Source organism: Triturus cristatus, chromosome 1_1 (assembly GCF_964204655.1).
Source record: "Triturus cristatus chromosome 1_1, aTriCri1.1, whole genome shotgun sequence".
Lineage (NCBI taxonomy): Eukaryota > Metazoa > Chordata > Amphibia > Caudata > Salamandridae > Triturus > Triturus cristatus.
The window spans coordinates 81925432-81943212 of NC_140579.1; the positions used below are offsets into that span (position 1 = coordinate 81925432).

The 17781-nt window shown below is 44.0% G+C and overlaps 1 protein-coding gene across 1 annotated transcript in view; it reads left to right on the top strand.

Annotated features, from left to right (window-relative positions):
* Positions 1-17781, top strand: part of LOC146869512 (E3 ubiquitin-protein ligase TRIM38-like) — an 80888-nt gene that overhangs the window by 9098 nt on the left and 54009 nt on the right. Inside the window, exons 3-4 of the mRNA XM_085637324.1 lie at positions 3747-3769; positions 5458-5576. Of these exons, the coding sequence (XP_085493450.1) occupies positions 3747-3769; positions 5458-5576 (142 nt within the window). The remainder of the gene's footprint in view (positions 1-3746; positions 3770-5457; positions 5577-17781) is intronic.

Consider the following 17781-nt stretch of genomic DNA (forward strand, 5'->3'; position numbering starts at 1 on the left):
CTCTTATAAGCTTCAGTGTGAGAGGGATTAGCCAGGGGTCAAGAACAATCCCTGAGCAAGAGGGGGAGATAGCGTATAGGAGAAAGTGAGGGAGGCCAGGGAAGGGGGGAGGGGATAAAGGGTAAGAGATAGGATGGATACCGAGAAAGGTTCAGAAGTCAGCAAAGGAATGAAAGTGGCGGGGGCAACGAACGTGGACGTAGTGAAAGAAGAAAGTAAACCATAAAGCACGGGGAGAATGAGGGTGAAAGAGGCAGAGATAAAGTAATTCTGTTCTCTTGTACTGCCCCTATTCAAAGATAATGGTGAACCTTTTGCCTCTTCTGTCACGTCCCACAGCGCCTGACTGTGAGAAGTTGGCCTGATATGTAGTGCTCACTATTCTAGTGATCACTGTGTATCATTCCAAACGACCCTTATTGATGATTGGTTGTAAGTCAACCTTTTAGACCAGCTATCCTAGTAGCGTGGATACGAGCAGTCTTAGGCTAAACTCTAGAGGGCGTGTTAAGCCAGCTGTTTACCATCACATATACCCCTTGAACACCAAGTGAAAGGACACCACACAAGTTGTTATGAAAATAAAAGGATATTTATTTATAACAAGACTACCCTGGCTCTTTATGAGTCAGGGAGCTAAGCACACTACAAAACTCTTAGGAAAATACTTCAGTTGCACAATTTACACAAATGCCCGAGGGGCACGAGAAACCACCTACACTAACAGTGAAATGCGAATGGTTAGAGTCTGGAGGTACTGATTCCGGAGTGATCCGATCAGTGGGACTAAACGAAAAAGGAACTGGACACTTGTAGAGCGAACCTGCGATGGAGCACCGAGATGCTCGAGTTACCTAGCCCGGAGGCTGCGGCTGCGTGAAGTTCGTCAAGATGTCGGGAGTCCTCGTGTAGTCTCAGGAGCCTGAAAGAAGAAGTTGCTGGCAGGCGACCAGTGACGATGTTCAGAGCGATCCAAGCCTGGATCGGTGATGAAGGAAAACCTGAAAGCAGAGGGGACTCAGTTCTCAACCGCTAGCCAGCGATCGTGTGGGTACCAGGAGGGTACCGGCTGAAGTCACCTCGACCAGGTGAGTGGGTGACGTCGGACTCGGCTGTTCCTCGGACCAGGAGGCGCGGCGGCGACCAGGATGGAGGGCGAGCTGTCCCACGAAGGTGTCTGCTGTCGATGATGCTGGGCCCAGGAAGGGGCAGCGGATCTTGGCAGTGGCCACCCAAGCGGGGGAGTCAAGATGGCGTCGGGAGTGAACCAGGAGGGCCCGGGGTACTCCTCTGTTGAAGGGGAGCAAGAGCCAGTCTGGAGCAACCAGACTAGTGATGAAACCAAAACGTGGTGCGCCGTGAAGAGGGCCACAAGCCGGTCGGCAAGTGGTCGGACAACGCGGTGAACAGCAAGGAGCGGAAGGGCCCCCACGCAGATCTCGTGGATGCTGGGGAGACAGACTTCGATGCTGGAGCTGCTCAGGGTTTAGGGCTTCTCAAACCCTAGGTGCACTCACTCGAGGGTCCCTCGGTGGGCGTGCTAGATAAGCGTCGTGCAGGTTCTAAAGATAGCCGGTCCCGCAGGTCTCGTCACACCTACGACTCTCAGCTGAGCTGATGAGGGAGGTAAAAGGTCAGAGATGGCAGGGAACTCGGGTCTCGTCGAGCTGGGCAGTCTTGATCCGTAGGAGAGACTTACAGCAAACCGCAAGCGCTTAGGTGGTGCCTGCTGGTGCAGGGTGGCTACTCCTTAGCCACAAGGGAGAGTCTTCAGAAATAGTCAAGAGTTCCTTTCGTGGAAAGTGGTTCGTGATTCGGAGGTATCCGATTATCTGATTATCCAATTTGGGAAGGGGACTCGCTCCTACCTTTATTCTAAGAAAAAGGGGCTGGCCCGTGACTAGGTTCTACCTATGGGTGGAGCCAGGAGGGGGGTGGTTACACCCCTATCCTTTGTCCGGCTTCGCGCCAGCTCAGGGGCTGGGGTGCCCCCGAAACTGGTTTGAGCCGGGCTATGCACAGTGAGCACCGGGGTGCCACTTGCAATCACCTTCCTTTCAGCCCTGCCTACCTGGGATACACAAACCCTGTCTGGGACGGTGCTGACACCGCCCTCGACAGGAAACCCTTTGTCCAAGCTCCCCTCGCTGGAAGGTCCCCCAGCAGCGGGAGGTCAGACTTGTGTCTGGTGGCAGCATCCATTTTGTGATGCTGAGGCTTGAGTCAACTTTAACCGGGGTTCAAGGTTACTTCCATGTCGTGTCCCTCTAAAAGGGGGGAATGCCAACCTTGTCACCAGGACTGGCGAGGGGTTCGTATTCCCATTCGTATGACACCTTACTCGACATGTGTAGGTGAGGCGAGGCCAAAGTTAGCAGATAACCGCAAGGATTATAAGGCATTAAAAGTAGTTGGCCCACGTCACCATGGCACGGCTATTAGGACTTGGTTCCGCAAGCCGTCGACGGGCTCAGCTCGCGCCAGAGCACCGTCCCACAGGATCCCCTGCACTCTGCCTTCAGGATTGATAAGGCCTGCTATAGGAGTGACTGATAGGAATCCATGTGTCCATTTTAGGGGTTAGGTGTAGGAATACTACACCTACAGCAACGGGTGATTACACCACGTGGCCCCAGCTGTCGTGCAGCCAGTTGTGTCAGATTTGGGCGGCCATTCCAGGGGTGGCATAATACCTGCTTCAGCCCCTGGTAGGCCCTGGGTACACCGGTGCCCTGGATACCTGTGGTATGCTGAGACAGGGACTGACAAGGCGGCCCAGTTCCAATTAGTGGATGCACCTAACGTACATGTGCGTTAATTTCGAGAGAGAACAGCTAGGCTGTGGGTCTGATTGGCAGGCCCACAGCCGGAGAAAGTCGTAAACCAATGAAGCAAAAGCAAAAAATCTGGGTGATCATAGGATTGCAGACCCTACTCCCCTACACTGACTACATCATACAATCTAACTGGGCTCCGGCTAGGCTGTCTTGTCTCGGTAGTTGCCATTTGGCACTACCTCGATGTGACGTCATGGCCTGAGAGCCGCGCTGTAAGAATCAAGACTTGATACATTGTAGCAGTGAGCCTCAAGCCTGAGGGAGCAGCGCGCACATGCTACGGGCTGCCAGCTTCCACACACGCCAATAAACAGTTTTAGGCAGCGCTTGAGTGACAGCTGAGACACTATGCACACGCGTGACATTGCATTTCAGTGCAGTGATGCGGAGCACCATACTGAAATGCTTTAGTCTAACTCCTGGTGTGTAGCAGGACTTTAGCTGCTCCATTGTATCTTTACCCATGCCTAGCGTTGGTTTGCAACAAGGTGTGCAAATATTAATATATCAGTATTTTTGAGGAAGACTGGGAGGAGGGAAACACACAGATCTCTGAGCATGGCAGGTGTATTGACATTCCCATATCATAGATACTTTTGATCTCCAGACTGATCATTTCTGGGCAGTGAAGTACTTTGCTGTTTTAAAGGTAAAAAGGGAAATCCTTTTGTAAAGTGCTCTTCATAAGTGCATTGCGCGGCACCACTTCACATATACCAAAGAAGGAGGAAGAGAGTTACTGCTTGTTGAGTTTTAATAAGAATCATTGGACTCACAGGCACAAGATAAACTTCACTTCCTGTCTTCTAGTCATACTTTAGAATGTTATCAATCTGGCAAACTACACCTAGACTCTATATATGGATTGACACTGACTTGTGCTCTCTGTTTTTGTCTCCCTCACTCTAGGATGTGCGGTACGTCTTGTACAGGTATGGTTATTTTCTCAGGTAAGGTCTTGTAAAACACACACCTTTCTCAGCTGTTTAGGTTCCTCAGGTCAGTTGTAGCCCACTTTACTCTAAGATGTCCTTTTTATGTGATCTTGTACTTTAGATTGGATAATAATGTCACCGACCCAGTGTCAGATGATCCCCTCCTCCTATTTTTCTACCTCATCAGACTTATGTAGAAAAATTAAGGTTGCGAGAAGTTCCGGGAGTTTGGAGTTGGGAGGGGGCTGGGGGTGCTCCGGAGGAGGAAGAGTGACTAGAGTGGTATCACCAAAACAATAAGGACAGAAAGTTGAATCTCCGCGAACAGTTCTTAACCAGTGCAATTCTTAAAGTGCTTCCATCCAAACCACTCTTCTTCAATGGCTTGTCTTTGACTGCCTTACAAAGGTGGTTTTCTGAGACTCATTACTATGTAACTATATTTTTGTATTTTAGGAGAAATTTCCCTTTAACTATCTACATGTCACTCTAGCAAATTTAGTTTTCTGCTTCTCTGTAAAATGCCATCATTTAAAAATAGTAAATCTTTGACTTAACTATGCTTTATCAGTCTTATCTCTTATTTTCTGCCTCCTTGGACCCTAAATAATGTAACTATGCATTTAGTGTACATTTTCTTAACGAGGACAGTGTAGTTACTCTCCGAAGAGCATAGATTTAGAGAAACCTAGTTGGCCAGTCAGCGGACAGGGAGCAAGCACATGGTTTGATCCTCAAAAGATCATGTGTAACATTTCAGAAATGCGCCCCGTAGTGTACAATAGGTTCAGATTTCACACTTTAGTAATTCACAAATTCCAAAGAATCCAATTATTCCTCCAAGATAACTATAACAATTTTACGCTTCTCCAAGTACTTACAAATGTAACATTTCTGCAGGCCCGTTTGCAGAGATTACACTTTTCTCATACACAGAATCTCCTTCCCAAATGGCCCACTCTTTTAAAACTGTTAGTCCAATCCTCTTTCGCCCTCTCAGAGGTATGTAAATACCCTCCACGTTATGAGTTTAGACTACTTTTGTATGCTGTCCCACCTGGAAACATACACAATCCGCCCCTTATCCCTGGTAAATGGCTTATCCAGCATATGTTACACCTTTGTAAGTGTGTATTTCCAAATGTAAACAGTCACTAGGTTTGAATATGTGGTTTAGAACTCAGATATTACATTAATAAATTGATACTTTTGCACACCTAGCTTCTGCCTAGGTGAAGACCAGCTTTTGAGGAGGCCTGGCTCAGCGTACCGTGGCGGCTGCTGTATTCAGGGAGACTAGCCAGAGGATGCACAATGGAGGCTACTAGTTCACATGATCATATCTTGCAAGTCTCCATGAATTGCTTCTCTGCTGCATTTGGCATGGTAGATGTAAGCTCACCAAGAGAGCCTTTGAGGGCATGCTGCTGCTTGACTTCCTTCTTGGACTCTGGGAAGTGTATGGTCCTAACGCAACAGAGGTCAACCGAACTATCTGAAAGTGCATGGAGTGGATGCCAGAGGTTTTCTCTCTTGCTACTCAGTACTCCACCAGGCCACTCATGCTCTATGATTCTTGCTCTTTTCTGACAGTCAGAAGCTGGTAAAGGCACCTACATGTTCATTAATTTGCAATAACATATAGACACGTACAGCTTTAATCCATCATTTTGTGTTATCCACAGGTCTGATAGTGTGAAGGTTCTATTGCCGAAGAATGATTCAGTTGAATCAAATATGCAGAGTCTGCAGAGCTTCAGCAGCCATCATGCCTTTATACAGGAAAAGATCAAAGAATTTAAAGGTAAATGCCATGTAATCTATGAAACACTCTGCCGCGCGCAGTGAAGGTTGGCCAGTGCGCCTGGTTTCTCCAGCTCTTCATTATTGCATCTCCATTTATTTTTCAAACTACAGGCCATATTGCCTTGTCCTACAGTGCTGAGCGCCATAGATTTTTCTCTTCGGTCCGCAGCCCCAAAATAGAGAATGGGTGAATGGCTTGCTCACCAAATCAAAGTAGTTTATTTTTTAAAAGTTGTTCTTGGACGCTCAAACTACTGAGTAGATGTACAATGAACCAAGCAAAGCAGTTACTTGAGGAAGGTTCTGCTTACATGCCGAGTGTGGTGTAATTATGTTCAGCTTTTTTCTGTAGTTAAGAACAAAAATTCACATTGAATTAAAAATGGGAAAAGTCATTTTTCTGACCCCCCTTAACTCAAATTTGACTGTTCTGCATAGAAGTTGCCATGCAAACCCCGAGTCTGATGTACTTGTTTTTGGAAAGGTTTATGCACATTCGTCCACTATGGCAAAGTTATTAGAAAACTTAAAAGCATTTTCTGGCAAGGTCTGACATAACTAAGGCTATCCCCCTTTTGTTGTATGTAATATATATTACTTTATGGGCTTTTACTGAGCAAACTGCAATGGGATATGAACTCGTAATTCATTGTGAACTGACAAATATGGACAGTATTTGAAGCTTCCTCTGTGTAATAGGAGTTTCATCATATTGACCGCCCCAAAAACTATTGCCTGGGCACTAGCGCTAAGAGTACGTGTAAGATCAAAGTATGCACTAAGGCTATCTAAATAACGCCACCAGAAAAGGCAAATTATGCCGTGTGTTCTTGTTTCCATCTATTTGACCAAGAAATAAAATGTTGTTGAAATCTGCAACGTATGTGTCAAATGCAGTAAACCCATTACTATGCGGCAAACTCGGCAGCAACACAATCTTGTACAACCACTGGCCCTTAGTATAGTTCAGTTTTGTCAATAATATATTTGTGAAAGGTAAACAAAGCCTAAACATTCTAATTCAAATACGTGGTCATTGTTATCTGTACTTGTAAGAGAACAGCTTGTTCAAGCTGATTACACTGAAATAAACTTTATGAATAGTCATACATAAATATAAATAATACGTAACTGGTAATCTTGTTCCCTGCATGGTGTACAGTTGTCATTCCCTGCCCTGAGAGCCCAACTGCAAATATCTGATACACTGTTTTTTTAATTTTTGGGCCCCAGCCTTACACTAATCTAGTATGTTGACGAAGGCCTTAGCTTGGTCTTTGACATGATTGAGGCCCTGGAACAGGACAGAGAGACAAAGCGTGCCTTCATTTGTTGGACAGTGGACAACCCGTTTGTGGTTGTGGTGATGCTAGCATACAGTGTTGTGTGAATCCGTAGTTGTGGCAAGACCTTTTTAATCTGTCACCAGAGTGAAGGCCTACTAGGCAATTCGTGTAAAGTTCACTGGTACATGCTAACCTAGAAAAGCTCTACTGATTAGTCTTCCAGGGCACAGCTGGTACAGGGTTGGGGTGTAGGGTGGAACTGCAGTCTCTGTTGTATGAATATATGCATGTGGTATTCGTACAGCACAAACCTACCTTAAAGACAGCAGAATGCTGTCCAAGGTCAAAGATGAGCTTAAAATAAAGGAGTGATAAGGGAGGTAGCCTGTTTGTGGACAGTTAAAGCATTAAGATGTAATGTTCTTTAAGGAGGTACGTCTTCAACTCTTTACTAAATTGGAGCTGCGTTGGGGTGATCCTGATGGATGTGGGGATGATGTTCCAGATCCAGGTTGCATTGATGGAAAAGGCCTGTTAACTTGCTTCTTCTTTGTTTTAAATTTAGTCTGAGGTCTGATGGTGTCCTGGATGTGGGTGTGCCGAGTAGCATCAGAGTGGATGAGCTACGGACTACCTAGGACGCACGCTTTCGGACCACAACCCACAGCTGTTGCAACTCACATGGGACATTGGCCCTCCCCCTACGTGGCATCTACAACCAGTAGTATTAGAAGACCATGCATTTTGCGCATTCCTGGTTCATCCATATTAGAATACTTTGTGATAAATGAACACACCGCAGAAGACCCCCTCATAGAATGGGACACCTGTAAGGTGACTACGAGAGGCCACTGCTTAGGAGCCACCTTGAACATCTGGAAACAATTAAATGACACTCAGCCGAATAGAAAAACAACTGCTGAGGGCAAGAAACAAAGCAGTCGGTGGGTAGCCAAAATACGAGGAAGCTAGATGCATTACGAGCCGAACACGCAGAAAGGCTGGAATGGCTTATTTGCCACAACTACGCAGCACACTCGGCGCGCACGCACGCCACAGCAGACCGTGCAGGTAAAATGCTGGCGTGGCTACTAGGACAGGAACATACACATCACCCTATAGGAGCCATACGCACTGAGATAGGGCAACTGGGATTCACACAAAACGAAATGCACAACGCAATGACAAGACATTACGCTCAGCTGTACCAGACCGCAAGATGAAAGGTTGCTCTTAACGTTCCTGGACTCGTGGCGACGGCAATTGAACGCACAAATCACCCCTGAAGAAATTAGAAGTGCAATCACGGCCCTCGCGAATGGGAAAACCCCTGGCCCAAACGGACTCCCAATGGAATTCTATAAAGCTTACGCCAAACCATTAGTTCCCCAACTGCACACACTATACACAGAGGCAATCCGCGCGCAGAGGCTCCCCACATCTACGAGGGAGGCGAGACTGGTATCCCTACCTTCACTGGATAAAGACCCTACAGACATGGGATCTTACAAACCACTAACCCTTCTAAACGTAGACTTTAAAATCCTTGAAGCTACTAACTGACAGGCTTGTGCAAATGGTACCCACACTAGGGCACACAGATCAGAACGGATTCGTACCCTCTAGGAGTATCTCATTATATTTAAGGCACTTCATCAGACTAGCTACTTATTCGCATAACAATTAGCCACATACAGGATTCCTGATCTTCGATCTAGAGAAGGCCTTTGATTCGCTGGAGTGGTGGGTCCTATTCGCAGGTTTGGAAAAATACAAGCTAGTGGACGACTTCCTTAACCTGGTTAGACTACTGATGCGCCAGCTGTATGGGTAAAGACAGTTGCCTACATGTCAGAACCGATAACAGTGTGCAGAGGAACCAGACAGGGATGCCCCCTCTCCCCGCTGCTCTTTGCTTTAGCAATTGAGCCACATGCAGAAGTTATTAGATGGGCAATAAGTGAGGGCATTAATCTAGGAGATGGCACACATGGCATATCATTATCTGTTGATGATCTCTTGCTATACGTAAGAAACATTTATCAAACACCCCAACAATTGGCACAAATTTTAGTCAGATTTGCTATTGTATCGGGACTTAAGGTGAACGCCTCCAAATCTGGACTATACTCCTTAAGTGAAAGCGCCATAGACCCGGGATATGCATTCAATGGAGAACTGGTTCAGTGGTGTGCTACTCCATTTCGTTATCTTGGGATACTTTTAAACCGCAACCTGCCAGACCTGTTAGACGGAAATCTAGGCAAAGCCATAACAGCTGTCGGGTCCCAAATGGCCTCTTGGAAAACTTTGCCACTCTCAGTAACCGGAAGAATAGCACTGTCTAAAATGGTAATCCTCCCTAAGTTCTTATACTACTTTATAAACCTCCAATTATACGTTCCCCATCCTATTTCCGCCCCTTAGAGAGCTTATTCAGAGATTTCTTATGGGGAAACTCCAGGCATAGGGTAGCCATTGGAAAACTGTACTTACCAACTGACCAAGGATGCCTAGCAGTCCCAAAAATGGAGCAGTACTACCTTGCTGCCCAACTGCAGTGGGTGGCCAGGTGGATGGCAGACAGATACAGAGAAGATACGGTGACCATACTCCAACCCGAGCAACAACAAACCTGATGAAGCTCGTCCATCCCTGTGCTAGAATGAAACCTTTCAACGCAATACTGTTGCACGTGGCACATAAATGCTTCTGTAAATCTCTAAATATAACTCATGCATTCACTCCATACGCCCCCGCCCTCCCACTAGAAGGAACTCCTAGGGGCACTAAAGACACTTCAGCGGCAGAATTAAAGCAATGACGGGACGCAGGGGTCCAAGACATAGGAGACTTCTACTGAGAAGGGGTATTACAGCCGTACGCTTTGCTCGTGGAAGAGGGGGATATCCCTCCTGGGCAATTCCTATTGCACCGTTCTCTCATGGCAGCACTTACCACCAAATGGGGGGATTTAACTACAGAGCAGCCATGCACCTCACAGTGATATATATATATATATATACCTTGCAAATTCACTGAAAAAACCATAGGTTTCACACATGTTATAGTTAGCTGGACATTTTACTGATAAAAAACCAATGAAATTCCCCCGTTATAGTTAGTGCAGGCAACTATAACTCACGCGACCGTAATCCTCTGCTGATGCTAATACTGTATTTAGACACTTATTTGCCCATGTCTTCTTCCATTAAATTTTAGCTATACATATATTACAAATATTTTTTTTTCATAAAGACACATATGTCATCAGCAGAGGATTACGGTCGCGTGAGTTATAGTTGCCTACAGTAACTATAACGGGGGAATTTCATTGGTTTTTTATCAGTAAAATGTCCAGCTAACTATAACGTGTGAAACCTATGGTTTTTTCAGTGAATTTGCAAGGTTTTTTAAATGCTAATTCCTAACTATACCGTGTGTGAAACCTATGGTTTTTTCAGTGAATTTGTACGGTTTTTTAAATGCTAAGTTACTTTACGCCATTTGTGGCGTGCGCGCCCACTTAACGCAGTTCGTTCCGTGCGCGCACGGTGCGCTTCGCGCACCGTGCGCGCACAGTGAGCACGCGGTGCGCTTTGCGCACCGCGTGTCCACGTTACGCTAGATGGGCCATGAACGCACGATGCGCTTCGCGCACCGTGCGCACATGGAGGACATATGATGAGCATCGTTGTGACAGGTAAAATATATGTTTTGTTTTGCTCTACTATGCCATGCAAAAATGGTGCCCTTCGGGCACCATTTACACACGGGGTGGGGAGAATGTGGATATTTTTTTTTTTTTATTATTTGCTACCGTACGCGTACGGTAAGCGTAATCGGCGAAATTTCCGAAAAAATTAAAATTGCCTTTTTTCACTTGGGGGATCGTTGGGGACTCCCTCGACATGGCTAGGTGCTTGGGAGCTGTCTAAACAGCCCCTTTACATGTTTTTGCACTTTGTTTTTCAACCCCCTGTCAGAGTGCGAGAGAGAAAATGGCGGCCGCCGCTTCCTGGTTTCGACCGATTCGAATGTTTACTAAGATCTAACGGCCAATCAGAATCGCGCTCGCGCACGTCACCGTACGCGTACGGTAAGCGCACCGTAAGCGCACCGTAAGCTGGCTCAGATATATATATTGATTTAAAGGCTATTTTCTCAGAATCTACTGAACAGATTTACACCAAACCTACAAAAGGCACTTCCTTGACCTGAGGACTACCTCTCTGCCAAATTTCATTAAATTCTGTTCAGCCGTTCGGGCTGTAGCTCTGTCTAAAGGTCCTATGGAAAAATGCATGGGAAAAACGCGTTTTGGGACCCCCCTTTTATCTCAGCCCCCGCTTGACGAATCCCCCCGAGACTTTCAGGGTAGGAGCGGAGCGTAGCGCCCCACCTATTTTGAAAAATTCGCGAGGATTCGTCGACCGGCGCCAAAGTTATTCAAAATAGAATGTTGCGGATTTCCTATGGTAAGAGGGTCCTAACTATAACTACCTACTGGCGACCGCCAGTAGGTAATATATATGTATATGTGTATATATATATTTATATTTATATATATATATGTGTGTGTGTGTATATATATATATATATATATATATATATATATATATATATATATATTATCTACTGGCGGTCGCCAGTAGATAGTTATAGTTAGGACCGTGTTTCCATAGGAAATCCGCAACATTCTATTTGGAATAACTTTGGCGCCGGTCGACGAATCCTCGCGAAATTTTCAAAACTAATGGGGCGCTACGCTCCGCTCCTACCCTGAAAGTCTCGGGGGGATTCGTCAAGCGGGGGCTGAGAAAAGAGGGGGGTCCCAAAACGCGTTTTCCCCATGCATTTTTCCATAGGACCTTTAGATACAGCTACAGCCCGAACGGCTGAACAGAATTACTTGAAATTTGGCAGAGAGGTAGTCCTCAGGTCAAGGATGTGCCTTTTGTAGGTCTGGTGTAAATCTGTTCAGTAGGTCATGAGAAAATAGCATTTAAATCAATATATATATCTGTAAGCGCGCTCCGTGCGCTTACCGTAAGCTTACCGTACGCGTACGGTGCCGTGCGCGAGCTCAATTCTGATTGGTGGTTACATGACTGTAAACATTCGAATCGGTCGAAATCAGGAAGTGTCGGCCGCCATTTTCTGTCTCTCGCACTGAGAAACAAAGGTGGGGAACGTGAAACGGGGGCAACGAAGAGAGTTGCAGACCCCCTAGTGTTTGTCAGGGGGTCCAAGAAGGACCCAAAAGTACGAAAAATAAATTTAATAATTTAAAAAAAAAATCGCGGGGTACGCGTACGGTAAGCTTACCGTACGCGCATGGCAAAAAAAAAAAAAAAAAAAAAATAAAGAAGTAACAATCACATTTATTAAATAAATTAAAGGACCCACAAGGGAGAAAAAAACAAATGTTACTGCGTAAAAAAAGGCGAGGCGCGCACGGCATGGACTGCGCAACGTGCGCGCGCGGCGCACGAAGCACACCGTGCGCCCACAGCGCGCGCACGGTGCGCGAAGCGCACTGTGCGCGCAGGGTGTGCGCATAGTGAAAAACCAGAAAAAAAAATAAAAAATAAATACATAACTTAGCATTTAAAAAACCGTACAAATTCACTGAAAAAACCATAGGTTTCACACACGTTATAGTTAGGAATTATCATTTACAAAACCTTGCAAATTCACTTAAAAAACCATAGGTTTCACACATGTTATAGTTAGCTGTACATTTCACTCGTAAAAAACCAATGAAATTCCACGTTATAGTTAGATCAGGTAACTATAACTTGCGCGACCACAATCCACAATGTGTAATTTCAGATGTCATCATTGATGTCATGAGTGATGTCACTGACCATGTCATGAGTGATGTACTATGTGACGTCATCAGCAGTTTATTGTGGGCGCGCAAGTTATAGTTACCTGATCTAACTATAACGTGGAATTTCATTGGTTTTTTACGAGTGAAATGTACAGCTAACTATAACATGTGTGAACCCTATGGTTTTTTAAGTGAATATATATGTGTGTGATGGGTCAAGGGGGGCACTTAATCAAGTGGTTTGCGACCTCACTGAGACATCACGCTGCTGCTGATCTGTCGCCCCTTAGGCAGCACTGGGAGAATAAGATGGGCCGGCAGCTTTCAACTTCTGAATGGTCCTCAATACTACAGAGCCCTACACGCGTTCCCAGAAACATGCGCTTACCCCAGATTCAATTCTTTAGCATGCACAGATCATATCTCACACCAGCAAAGATTAACCAGTATTTCAAACGCCAAGATGCAAAATGCCCCAGATGCTCACTCATAGATGCAGACCAACTGCACATGCTCTGGGAATGCCCCGCTCTGACAGAATACTGGAAAGAAATAGCGGAGGATCTAGCACATTGTACGAACGGGGACCTCTCCCGGGAATGGTAGACATATATATTGCATCTATATCGTAGAAACCGCAACAATAAGGTAACATCCCGCTTCCTGGATCTAGGGATGGTGGCAGCAAAGAGGCTGATCACTAGGAAGTGGAAGGCCCCACACCCCCACACATAACAATGTGGAGGTGCTCCAGCGCCGAATACCAAAAATCCCCTCACTACGTCATAGACCACAGATCTTTTCCAACAACCACATTCATTCACTCATTTCACTGGTGGGGCCCATAACACCAATCATTCATTCTACCTTTAGATCAATGGTCCTCGAGAGAGCGAGAGAGAGAGAGAGAGGGGAAATTATTTTCTCTTATTCCATGCGCTGGAAATGGGAGGAAAATCAATACCTTTATAACCTAGCAATTCCTCCCATACTATAGGCCATGGATCAGCTTAGTTGCTGGGAAAGCGACACCTAATTCTTCTAAACAATATACATCAATACATTTCAAATAATAACCCGACACAGTTTTAAATGAATTGAAACATTTATCTAAATAAAGCATAAGAGAATCATAAAGCATTCAATATTTTTAATTCGCATATTTACCTAATCTGGCTAAATGGCGTCCTCTATGTCAAATTCGGATCTTTCCTCTTTATGCCCATAAATCGATCAATCAGTTTGTAAATTAATTTGGCATCTGATCAGTTCGTCAGAGTCTCTGGCAAGCAGCTGTCCAGCAGTGCCACCGTCCTCTCCGTCAGCATAACGTCAGGAAATCAGGTAAAGCACGACCAGTGGAAAATCTATCGACCCTCTCTAGTCTACTTCTATTATAGTAAAAACAATGATAAAATGTTACAATACATGTTTTATAACAGATCCAATTGGTTGAACCAGGATCATTCTTCCTGATTCTCATCCATTCAATGTTGCATTAGATGTAGTTCTCAATTTATTAATAAAATTGTAACAGTTTCTAGTCCATTCAGGGCATGTTGATTCCCATGCGGGTTGGAGTCCATGGTGTCATCAATTACAACAGTTCTTAGTTTATGAAAGTTCATTGTTTGAGGATTGGCACTCCTCCCGGTGCGTCCTTCACGAGTACAGTCTGCCTGGGGTCAGGACGAGGTTATTGTTGCTCATCTTTTAGCGCAGGCGCACTTCACTCCGTGACTTCTGTATCTCGTCTGTCCGTCAAAATGGAGATGGCAGCCATTTTGTGGCCACTCCAGAAAGGTCAACTTAAGCAAAAAGACACAAAACGCAATTAATACATGGAAATGACTATTAAAATGTTTTTCCCTCACTAAACCCTCTATGTGTGTGTATTTATCTAGCAAAAGCAACACGCAATGCGGTTTATACTCACAATTTAAAGCACAATTCACAAATCACATCACAAAGCAACATATAACATGCAAATTCGAAATATCTGACATTAATATGCGTACGAAATTAGTTTACGTATCAATCAGGCCATGCAAATGCGATTCCCACGTGTATTTTCTAATTAGAAATGTTGATTAATCAAACACAGCAAACCATTAATATTATGAAAGTTAGTCAGTTATTCATTTTAATTCTAAATGATAATATGGAGGAGGTATACGATTCTTAGGGAAAACCTCGTTTCAGCAATCCCCCCTTTGGTGATTTTATCACCACAAAACACCCAAATTTAGTACCCTTTTACGGAAATTTGAAATGACTTCTTACTCATAACTCAAAATTCAGTTTCTTCATATTCATCTCCTTTTGCTTTCTTATACATATTGTCTTTCCACTCATCTAAGGCTATCTCTTCAAAATCCTTTTCTGGATCTTTTCCTTTTCTCTGTTTATCTCTTTTTATTTTATTATTTGTTTTCTTTTTCCTGCAACACATATACCCTAATCTTATCACTAATACTGCAACTATCACACGTGTTAATGGAAACAGAATTTTACCTATAACAGTACTACCTATTTTAGCTAAGAAATTTTTAATAGCAGCTATTTTCTTTCCCATTCTCGTCCATACATCTTCAACCTCCAGTGGTACAAGTTCATCGTGCAATTCAGTAATATTTTTAATGTAAACCTTTAGATCTTTGCTTTCGTCTGGAATGTAAGTGCAACAATGTTGTACTTTCAGCATTCCACAGACTCCACCCTCTTTTGCCAAAAGAATGTCAAGGGCAAGTCGATTTTGCATTACCATAGCACGCATGGCAACCATTTCAGTATTAACCAATAAGAATCCATGAGCGGTGCTTGTTGACAAGCGATCCACTACTGTAGATCATTTTCTAATTTTATTTGCATTCAGAGTTATTCCCACTGCCGGTATCAATGCACAAAAGATGTCACCCACAATTTCTGCCCAAGATTCTCTCTTTCTACGCACTAAATGACTATTTAAACTATTTACAACTTCTTCTCTGTCCATGTGAAAGATTTTTGGAAACACCAGGCCTACATAACATGTGCCATACCAATGGTCTGGCAAACGTTAATATGCCCTGTTCCCACAGATAAAATATATTCCAGGAAATACTGGATCGCTTCCACCTTTGAATCCCCATCCACCCATGATTCGGTATGTATCATGGCACTCACTATTACCTACAAAAAGGTTATCATATGCAGTTTGATTCCTTCTTATACAAAGTTTTCCTTTCTGAGGCCTATCTAAAGCAATCGTTGGTGTAGACTCTCCTTTTGTCAGATGTTTCTCTATTTCTATATCCCAAGCCGCTTTCTCAACCTTTCCTTCTGATGCCTTTTTGTGCATCTTTTGCCTTCTTTCCTCAACCATATTCAAAAATGTATTTTCTTCCTTCTGCAAACTGCATGTCAAATTATATTTAAACACAGCTTCTAATGTTAACTCACTAGTCTCTAGGAAAAATTCACCTACAACTTTAGCAGGTCTTACCTTATTTAGCTTATTATTAGCAGGCACTAATGCAAAAATGTTATCTACATCTGAAAAATAATACTCTAATTTCCCTAACTCCTAAAATAAGCTAGCTATTACACTACATGTTATTCCATAAGTAGCTGGAAGGTGATAAGTCACTCCCTCTGCCACAGAAGCAGGTAACTGCATGCAGACGTAGCAGTCCCTTACGTCCATAGTCTTTACAGATTCATACAATAATTTTGAAAATACATTATTAGAAAAATCGTTAATAGACCTATCTTTATGTAAATGAACGTTTGTTCCTACAGTCGGTATTACCTTTGAAATTTTACCTATGTTAGTTTTGTTTTGACCATGTCCTTCTATTGTATCTATTGTGACTTTAAATGATATTACAGGAGCTAGGATGCTCCATAAAAGCATTAATAATCCTGTACAACAGCAACATGTTTTACACCATCTTTTCATGAATGTACATCTACTTTTACTACCATCTGTGTTAGCCATTTTACTAAATAGACCGTGTCTTTTGACTTAGCCTCTTCTACTTTGTGACCAGTTTCTACCCCAAAAGCTTCTACTTGGTTCCACTTGTTTTCTACTTCTTCTCTTTTATTATCGTTTTCCACATCAACAGCTTCTTTGTTTATTCAGTTTGGCATCTCATCGTCCTTTGCCTCCTTCTCCCAATCAGGATACAGAATTTCCTGAATCTCCGCTTCTTCTTCTCCAATGTCGGACAAGAGAACTCTCAGGATTTCTGATTCTTCTTCTTCTTTAACCACTTTCAGTAAAGCCTCCTCTGGATTTCCTTGACTGTCTGCCTCTTGGGATTCTTCAGGCAGGGCCACATACGTCCATTCCGGCGACTTATACTTCTGGTTAGGTTTTCTTGTTCTTCCGGACCCTTTGGTTACAACTGTTTCTTCCTCCTTTGATTTTTCCTGACTCGTGACTTCATTCAATTGTTCAGCTCTTGGTGATTTCACTCGAGACAATCGATATCTTAATCTCTTTATTTTATTCGGCCAAACTTCTGGTTTTACAGTTCTTCTCAATTTACTTTCTTTGACATTCTTTTCATTCTTTTCTTCTCTCCAAGCTCTCTTTCTCAGAACTCGACCTTCAGGTATTTCGTTCTCACTCTCTTCTGATTCTGTCCCAACTTGCTTTTCCTTTTCACCAGTCTCTTTATCCACCATTTGTTCCGGTTTCCCTAATTCTTTCCCTCCTCGGGTCTCCGACACGCAATCTTCCTGCTGACTACTTGTCCCTTCACCTAGCTGGATGTTGCAGTTCCCTACACCTCCTTGGGGGTCTTCCGCAATCTGTCCCTCTCTCTCTGTACCTGTCCCTTTTTCACTTTGATCTCTTATTTCAGGTGGAATTTCTCTTGGTCTTTCATCTGGAGCTTCCTCCTCTCGAATTTCTTTTACTGCCTCTTCATTGTCTTTTCCTTCCTTTTTTTAGGTTCCTTTCTAGGACCTTTCTTTCTCTGCTCGTCTTCAGAATCTGAGCTGTCAGAAATCTGCAATCTTCTTCTCAAAGAGACACTTCTGGGGACTAGAATCTGTTTTGGTTCGTTTTCCCCCCTTTCAGGATTTCCTCG